This window comes from Mytilus galloprovincialis, chromosome 2 (genome assembly GCF_965363235.1).
Source record: "Mytilus galloprovincialis chromosome 2, xbMytGall1.hap1.1, whole genome shotgun sequence".
Taxonomy (NCBI): Eukaryota; Metazoa; Mollusca; class Bivalvia; order Mytilida; family Mytilidae; genus Mytilus; species Mytilus galloprovincialis.
This window is the reverse complement of record NC_134839.1, coordinates 19,922,953-19,932,196: the sequence shown is the minus strand read 5'-3', so window position 1 is coordinate 19,932,196 and position 9,244 is coordinate 19,922,953. Positions and strand designations below refer to the sequence as shown.

Genomic DNA, 9,244 nt, shown 5'->3' with positions numbered 1-9,244 from the left:
AATTGTATTTACTTTCTTTGTGTAATAAGAAGTAATTCGGTTCTAGACCTTTATATAATTATTTTGGTGCCTTTTTCTAATTATCAAGAAAACACCAAAGCGAGTTCTACAGTTATATTTAGATATTATTTATTACAAAGTTTTTGTATGGAAATTTATTTTTTTTGTGTTCTAATTCATATTATTTATATTTGTAGATTGTGTGATTCCAGAATTGCGTCGATAATTTGGACTTTGAAATAATTTAATACAATTTGGACTAATATATTGAATATGAATGAAATATTTTGTTGAAAAAGTTTATTAAAACTGCTTTGGTGCATCTCTCAATTCACAAAGGTCTTTAGTTGTCTTTGAAGTAATCCAGGTGATTTTAAAAAATGTTTTGGAACAGACTCTTTATAATAACTAAGTAAAACTTAATGAACATAAGTTTCAGAATTCAGATAAATAAATATTTACACATCTATGGTTTATGTTTATCTACTGGGTGCTGATATTTAAATTGCAATTGTTCATCACTAAAAGTCAAATTGTGGAGAAAACAAGATTGTGATTTTTTCTCATTATTTGTTTCTTTATCACTAACTTCTCTATTGACTCCTGTTAGTATATCTAGTATATGAACATTGTCTTCCAGTTTGGTATGCTCAATCATCACAGTATGCAAGGCTCTTATCAACCAACTTCCCTGATTTGGATCATTCTCTTTACGGTAAGCATATTTTCCTAAAAAATATGTTAATATAATAAATAATTGATAATCTGTGAATTCATAACATTTGTGGAATACTAATTTGTTTTGAAGAAATATTTGATAAACATATACATAGGAATAAATATTCAATACCTTGACAAGTTTGTTAAAAATAACTCATTAATATTTAATTTATCAAACACATGGAGTTTTCAAAAAAAGTTAGTTTTAAGGAAAATTTTCAACCGTATCATTGCTCAATCTTTTATCGTCATAGCTTCTTAAAATTTGTGGCTTTTGAACAAAAGCAGTTTGTTTCAATAATATATCAATCCAAATTCCACAAAAATGAAAAATAAAAAAATTGGTTGACATTAGTTGAGGCAATCATATGAAATAGAAGTGCAGGCAGACAGACAGAGAGACAGACTAGACCAGACCGAAAGCAAATTTACAGATCTAACATTGTTGGGCTGATGTTCAGACAAATTATATATACAGAATGTTTTGTTAGCCTTGTATCACCATCACTGCCGGTGATTCGATGGAAACAATCTGTTGTAGAGTCGCCATTGGTTCAGACATACATGTATATATATATATATATATATATATATATATATATATATATATATATATATATATATATATATATATATAAGGTACTTGAAATAAAAAATTGAATTATAATTTTCTCTCAATATGCACATCTACATAGTCTGTCTGTATTACCTTCAAAGTTTCATGAAATTCTGTTGTAAGGTTACAGAGGAGTTATGAAGACAAGAACAGGACTGAAGAACTGATGGAAGTATCAAAACCATTATACACAATGGAACTTTGTACCTTGAGCTAATTTAAAAAACTCAGCAATAAAGTATAGTTTCCAGTAAATTGAAAGGGTCTTAGTTCATCCATCTATCATGTTGTGTTAAAATGACATGATTATTGGTTTTGGTGTTCAGTTATAAAAAAAAATTGTCATTGCATCCAAAACCTTCTATATCAAGGACATTAACAATTTGTTTTAAAATACTGTTCATACAAAATATACATTGAAACATTGGTGGTGTTCTGTGGTCTTTGGTGCTAAAAAAAAGCATCCTTAGATACCCTATTTTTACATGAGCTGGCAACAAATTTATACACCTCACACACGCAAAAACATATATTTTACTTTAGCCAGACAACAAGAGACGTTTAAGTACTATGAGAGTACTTTTGATCATGGGCATTGATTTTGGTGGTTTAACAAATAGTACTTCTCTTGACCATTCAGCAGTGGCAGATCCAGAGGGGGGCGTAGAGGGCCCCTTTGATTGGATTTTTTTTTTTGTGAAATGATATATCAGACTAGACTCTCTGAACTTTGCCATTTCCGGTGTACTCTAGTTTTTATTTTTTTGCTTATAAAGATATTTTTCGCTGGAACTTACTATTGTCAAAGTCATGGGATTCGCTATGGTGGAGTTGACCAGTGCGTCGAACAAACGTTACTCAGTCATTTTGAAATTCAAATTACAGTAATACATTGCTTAGGCTGGGGATGACAATCATAACACCTTCAAAGCGACAAAGGATTGAGCAAGAATGATTGACTTTTATTTCACTATTCAACCAAACAGAAAGTAATACTCTTATAGACTATTACACTTTCATAGAAAAAAAAGTTCTACAGCAATACTATTTACCTACGAAAACATGTTTAACCTCAAATGCCCCAGCCTATTTTAAAATAACATAGCTGAATGATCCCAAGTCTGTATAAAGCTCTAGATATATTTAAAATCTAAGGTACGAACCATTTGATTTGAGGAGGCAGTCATTTATATTTGAGAGAAAAAAAATGACTCTGATTTTTGCCTTAAACAAGTTCTGGCCGGAACTGGATTGAAAACAATAATCTTGTCCACTTATTTGCTATTAGAAACAAAATTTCAACAGATTATTTAGCATTACATGAAAATGATGAATAAAAACGGGCGTATTTTTTGTGGCTGGGGTTTGCATGTCTGACTGGAATGTCTATTTCGCCGAACTGATATATAACAACTACATTTTTCAAGACCAGACTGCAACCTGCCTGCTGGGTGTGGCCTTTATGTCTCCATTTGTTGACCGTCATTCATAAGTTCGTTGTCCTAAGACTCATTCGTAGCCTTTGGTTGATTTGGAACCCTTCACTTCCATCAATTTTGTTGGGTGAAACAAATCAACCAAACATTGGGATAAAAATTGCTTGTTTGTATTTTTTAACTCTTGTCGGTGGTATTGTAAATTCCACGGAATAGTCAGGCGTAAATCTTGTTTACAACAAGATATCTGTGAGTTTATGATAACTTAACTTACAACATGTACAAACCGGCAAGAATTTTCCTTGTCTTTTTTTACCAGAGAAAATTTGATAATTTCGCAAAAATCCCAATTTCAGAAAAGTTGAAAATATGCATTTTTCCGCAAATTTTTTCAAAAAAATTACAAATTTGGTTGACATGCAATCTTCACTAAAATGAAGTTTAAACCAAGTTGTATAAATGTTACATATGAACATTAATGAAAAATGCATGATTCTATTCATAATCAGGCTTTGAATTGTGGTGATTTAGCTGATTTTTGAAAGATTTTACATGCTTAACAACCAAAACATAGTGTGTCCATTACCATGGCAACCACTCATAATTTCCCACTCAAAACTATTTTTTGAGCAGTATTTATTTACTGCTTCTACTAGGCCAATTATAGATAAAACCTGAAACCTTCATGTATCACACTCTGCCTGGTTCTTACAAAGAGCTGTACTTAAATTCATAGTTCACCAGTACTCACGAAATCTAGGAAAATTTGTATCATACGAATAATAATGAATCTAAAAGTATTTTTAAAGTACCATATACCTATAACAAAGTCATTCTTGTTAACCTGCTAACATGATGTTTACCTGACATAGAAGCAAACGCAACCACACTATCATTACAATGAAGTTCTGCTACTGCAGTAGGAATCTCTTCCAAATTGTCAGGATGTGTACATTTTTCCTCCTCTGGCATATAGCCCTTGGCATCTTCCTTATCTACACCCTCAGTCTTAGGCTTTGACAGTTTTATTTGATCATCTTCAGTAGGTACTGCATCAGGGGGATTAATTATTCTCTTCACGACTGCAATATCATGACCATGATCTTGATTCTCTGTGTTAAACCTTGCTCTACAAGCCTAAGTGATATACAAGAACTGCTGAATAGATTTATCTGTCTATGGGGCCAAAATGCAAATTATATGAATACTTTCAAAAGATCAATAAAACACTAATTTAACCAGTTATCATATTGATAAGTCTGTTATAAGTAAGAAATCTCATTAGTTTCTATTTTTTTTTATAAATATATCTTTTAGTCTTTTGTCCATTATGAACTTAAGCGGTGACAGTAGTAGCCTCTAATGAATTACTCAAAACTTTTTTACACTCAAGAGGATTTGTCAATTATTGAAGACTGTAGTTGACTTCTAGATGTCTTTTTTTGTTTTATTGACTTGTTGAATGGCTGTATCACTGATTGACACCAAGCATAGTTTTTTCATCTTGAGCACCAAATGTCCCTTTTCACTTCACAAATTTTTGCTACTTAATATTATTAATATGTACAAACCTGTATAAAGAACATTTTAAGTTTTCCTTCTAAACCCTTTATGTTTCCTATTGCATCTATGAGGACCTGGGTTTTATAGCGATCATCCTTTGAATAAAAGTAATGGACATACTCATGAAACAGAGGTTTCTTTTTTTCCTCAATATTGACTTCACCACTTTTTTCTCCATCTGTGACTAAACCCTCATGACTTTCATCTCCATCAGTGTTCACTAAACCCTCAATACTTTCATCTCCATGGGTGCTCAAAACAAAAACAAAGTAATCAATACTTTTCATATCTTTCAATTTGTCTTCAACTGAAAGAAGATGAATACTTACAATAAAAATGTCGATCAGAATATTATATTCTATTCAGTTGAAAAGAAAGAAGTCATAAGATGCATCAATTTAGGACTTAAAATCAAAACACATAAGCCTGACAAAAATCCAAAGCAAAGATACCTGAGTAATTTTATTTCAAAAATGTCAAAAGGCAATAAGTAGAAACTGTCATCTCACTACAATTTCAAGATGGCTCTTAGCTAAATGGCTATATATATCATTATATATCAGGGTTAAAAACTGAAGATGTAGATTACACAAAATTGGTATTCTCTTTTCAAGCATATCCTTCACCAGACAATTAACCTTTTTCAGTTCATACAGCTTCCAAAAACAAATTGGTAAAGAAGTCTAATAATTCTGAAGTTAATTTTTTTTTTAGAAATTATGGAACAAGAGTGCACACACTGAAATATCTCGCCTTCTTTACTTATCATTGATATTATGCTGACAGTCCTAAATATGAAGCTTTATTACAACTGTCACATAAACTTAACATTAACCAAGAAAACTAAACATTGACCAATGAACCATGAAAATGAGGTCAAGGTCAGGCAGGCAGGTATGTACAGCTAACAATTCTTCCATACAACAAATATAGTTAACCTATTGCTTATAGTTTAAGAAAAACAGACCAAAACACAAAAACTTAAAGGGATAATTCGCGATTTTTCACTTTTCATCTTATTATGTTCATAATACCATAAAAAACATATTCACCAAGTTTTATTTTGATATGAAAAGTAATAAAGAAGAAAATTTGGAATTATTAATTTTATTTCTTCAAACTTCCTGACTTATGTGACGTAGTTTAAGTCTTGTTGCATGCCGGGAGTGAAATTAATCTCATTTAAATCTTGTTCGTTAATTATCTAATAACGCTGTTTAAACCGCATCAACGACTTTTGGTGTACCTATATTAACCAACGAAAAGTAAGTGATAGCCATGCAACTTTTAAAATTAGATTGTAGGATTTATGTGTGGATTTTTTTTTTTATGAATTTTAGTAATACAAGAGAACATTTTTATGATTTTTTTCTACAAATACTTTAAACAAACATATGAAACTGACATGATCGATAGTGTATTAGAAAATACATGTTTGTATTCTGAACTTTTTGCTTCATTCCAGCAAACATTTTCACTTGCTTGTACTGTGGAAATAAAATGTGTATTAATTTGTGACACTTAGTGAATGTTGAATGCGTAGTTAAACTCAAGGTAATTAAAAGATTAGCATTATGTAATTCTAATCTTTTGATCTTCATTCAGTGACATATAGGCGTCACGGTTCACCATTTCAGGTGTGAATGATATACGGGAGTCAGTTATAGTTTTAGACACAGAAATGTAAGAAAAAGAATTAAAATTAATTTACGGGAGTAACAAGGTCACACAATAACTGGATAGCTGTTGTATATTTTTATATATTTTGCATAAGCTCACTTTTAAATGAATTATGACTTCTGAATACTTTTGTAACGACAAAATACTGAATTATTTTAATTGAATAAATTTATAAATAACAAGAAGTAATTGTAACAGGATGCTGTTACGAAGTCTCCCAAACAAAGCTCCGATAACTCCCCATTCATATGGTCCCATGTTCATTTGATATGATTTTTTGTCCCATACAAGAATATATATGGCTTACGAGTAGGTATCTCCACCATTTACAATTTTTCAAACAGGAGGGGGTGGTGGTGACCCCCAGGGACTTTACCTACATTTCATTTGATTTGTTTTATTGTCCCCTACAAGAAAATATATGGTTTAGGGGTGGGGATCTGGACCGTTTACAAGATAATAGTACATACTCAAATTGAACGGGGTGGGGGTGACCCCCAGGAACTTCCGTCTAATTTGATGTGATTCGTTTTATTGTCCCATACAAGAATATATATGGTTTAGGGGTGGGGATCTGGACCGTTTTCAAACAAGAGGGGTTGGGGTAACCCCCTAGGGACTTCCCTTTTATTTCATTTGATTTGTTTTATTGTCCCCTACAAGAATATATATGGTTTAGGGGTGGGGATCTGGACTGTTTACAAGATAATAGGACATTCTCAAATTGAACGGGGTGGGGGTGACCCCCAGGAACTTCCATCTAATTACATGTGATTTGTTTCATTGTCCCATACAAGAATATATATGGTTTAGGGGTGGGGATCTGGACCGTTTACAAGTTTTCAAACAAGAGGGGGTGGGGTGACCCCCTAGGGACTTCCCTTTTATTTCATTTGATTTGTTTTATTGTCCCCTACAAGAATATATATGGTTTAGGGGTGGGGATCTGGACCGTTTACAAGATAATAGCACATTCTCAAATTGAAGGGGGTGGGGATGACCCCCCAGGGCATCCCCCTATATTTCATGTGATTTATTTTATTGTCCTATAATCATTTCTGAAGACTGCATGTATCTATCACTTATAGTTTTCAAGTTATATTCATTTAAAAAATTTTGAAAATAAAATCCCATAGGGTTCTATAGTAAAACCCTCCCTGCTTTCTACCCCCCAAAACACCCCTTAATAGACCCCAATGCACAAACGAAAGATTGATGGCTCACCTAGACATATTAGTCTACCATTTTATGAAATCCTAAGTCAATCTGACAAGCGGTTTTGGAGAAACGCTGCGGACAAGTTCATTTTTTAAAGCGGCGGAAGAAGAAGAAGAAGAATAATAAAAACTAGAATTGCCATTGCAAGCAATAGCGGATGTCACCCTTCCCCTATTGCCACTAACCGGCAGCCATTTCAAAATGGTTTAACAGTGAATGCACATATATGTATGGCAATACATCTTTCTGTAATTTTCAATACATTCAGAGCATTTTAAAAAAAATCACATTTCTGCTGTTTCCATGGCAACGGCAGCCATTTTGAAAATTTCAAAGTCAAAAGTCTCATCTGTACTTACCGGTTAACAATAATATCAAGTTTCATTAAGTTCAAAGCATTTTGAGAAATTTTGACTTTTTTGCAGTTTCCATGGCAACGGTGGCCATTTTGGAAATTCCAAAGTCAGAAGTCTCATCCAGACTTGCCAGTCAACTATCATATTAAGTTTCATCAATTTTGGAGCATTTTCAAATTTTTGAGATATTTGATCCTGTATCCATGGTAACAGAGTAGTTCCAATGATTGTCAAAATCAATCAAAACCTGTATATAGTGGATAACTATATTGTGTAAAAATTTTATGATTTCAAGTTCAAGCATACCAAAATTATTCACCAAACCCTGAAGTTTTTAGAGCATTTTGACACTTATGCACTGTTTCCATGGTAACGGCAGACATTTTGGAAATTCCAACGCCAAATTCCACATCTACCAAAGTTGCTCATCGTTATGCTTAAGTTTCAAAAAAATTGGAGCATTTTCATATTTTTGAAATTTTTGGTTTAGTTTCCATGGCAACATAGTAGTTCCAATGATTGCCAAAATCATCCCAAACCAGTGTATAGTGGGCACCTACATTGTATTAAAATCTAAAGATTTTAAGCTTAAGCATTCTCTAACAAATCACATAACTCTAAAATTATATTTTTTCACTATTTTTCGGTTTCCATGGTGATGGCAGCCATTTTTTAGTTCCAAAGTTGCACTGCAACTGGAAAGTATCCATGGTAACATAGTAGTTCCAATGATTGTCAAAATCATTCAAAACCTGTATATAGTGGACAACTACATTGCATAACAATTTGATGATTGTAAGTTCAAGCATACCAAAGTTATTCATCAAACCCGGAAGTTTTTGGAGGATTTTGACCTTTTTGCATTGTTACCATGGAAACGGCAGACATTTTGGAAATTCCAACGCCAAATTCCACATCTACCAAAGTTGCTCATCGTTATGCTTAAGTTTCAAAAAAATTGGAGCATTTTCATATTTTTGAAATTTTTGGTTTAGTTTCCATGGCAACATAGTAGTTCCAATGATTGCCAAAATCATCCCAAAGCAGTGTATAGTGGGCACCTACATTGTATTAAAATCTAAAGATTTTAAGCTTAAGCATTCTCTAACAAATCACATAACTCTAAAATTATATTTTTTCACTATTTTTCGGTTTCCATGGTGATGGCAGCCATTTTTTAGTTCCAAAGTTGCACTGCAACTGGAAAGTCAGGGTTCCTTGTTATAGTGCACCATCATTCAGATTGGTTCCTTTGGCTCTGAGAAAACTGCCGGACAAAATTAGGTGGAAGAAAAATAATAATAATAATACGGAAAAAGAAACAGAGGAAAAGCAATATGTCACCCGACATTGTCGATCGGGTGACATAATAACAAAGAAACATAAGAAAAGCAATATGTCACCCGACATTGTCGATCGGGTGACATAATAATAAGAACTGAGCAAAAACAATAAGTCTCCAAACTTTGTTTGGGAGACTTAAAAATAGCCTCCTAAACACGAGTGTATGAACTAAAAATTGTACTTTTTAAAATTAGAATCGGCAACCTTTAATATTTCAAACAGATAATTAACAATTGCAATTATATAATTTAGTCATTCCAAAGCGGTCTTTATTTACCTATTTAGGAATTAATGTTCTCATCAAAATATTT

At 32.5% G+C, this 9,244-nt stretch overlaps 1 protein-coding gene across 1 annotated transcript in view; it reads right to left on the bottom strand.

Annotated features, from left to right (window-relative positions):
- Nucleotides 1-367: 367 nt before the first annotated feature.
- Nucleotides 368-9,244, bottom strand: part of LOC143063067 (uncharacterized) — a 30,931-nt gene continuing 22,054 nt past the window's right edge. Inside the window, exons 5-7 of the mRNA XM_076234995.1 lie at nt 4,344-4,642; nt 3,636-3,909; nt 368-729 (exon numbers count right to left, since the gene is read on the bottom strand). Coding sequence (XP_076091110.1) covers nt 467-729; nt 3,636-3,909; nt 4,344-4,642 — 836 coding nt within the window. The 3' untranslated portion in view covers nt 368-466. The remainder of the gene's footprint in view (nt 730-3,635; nt 3,910-4,343; nt 4,643-9,244) is intronic.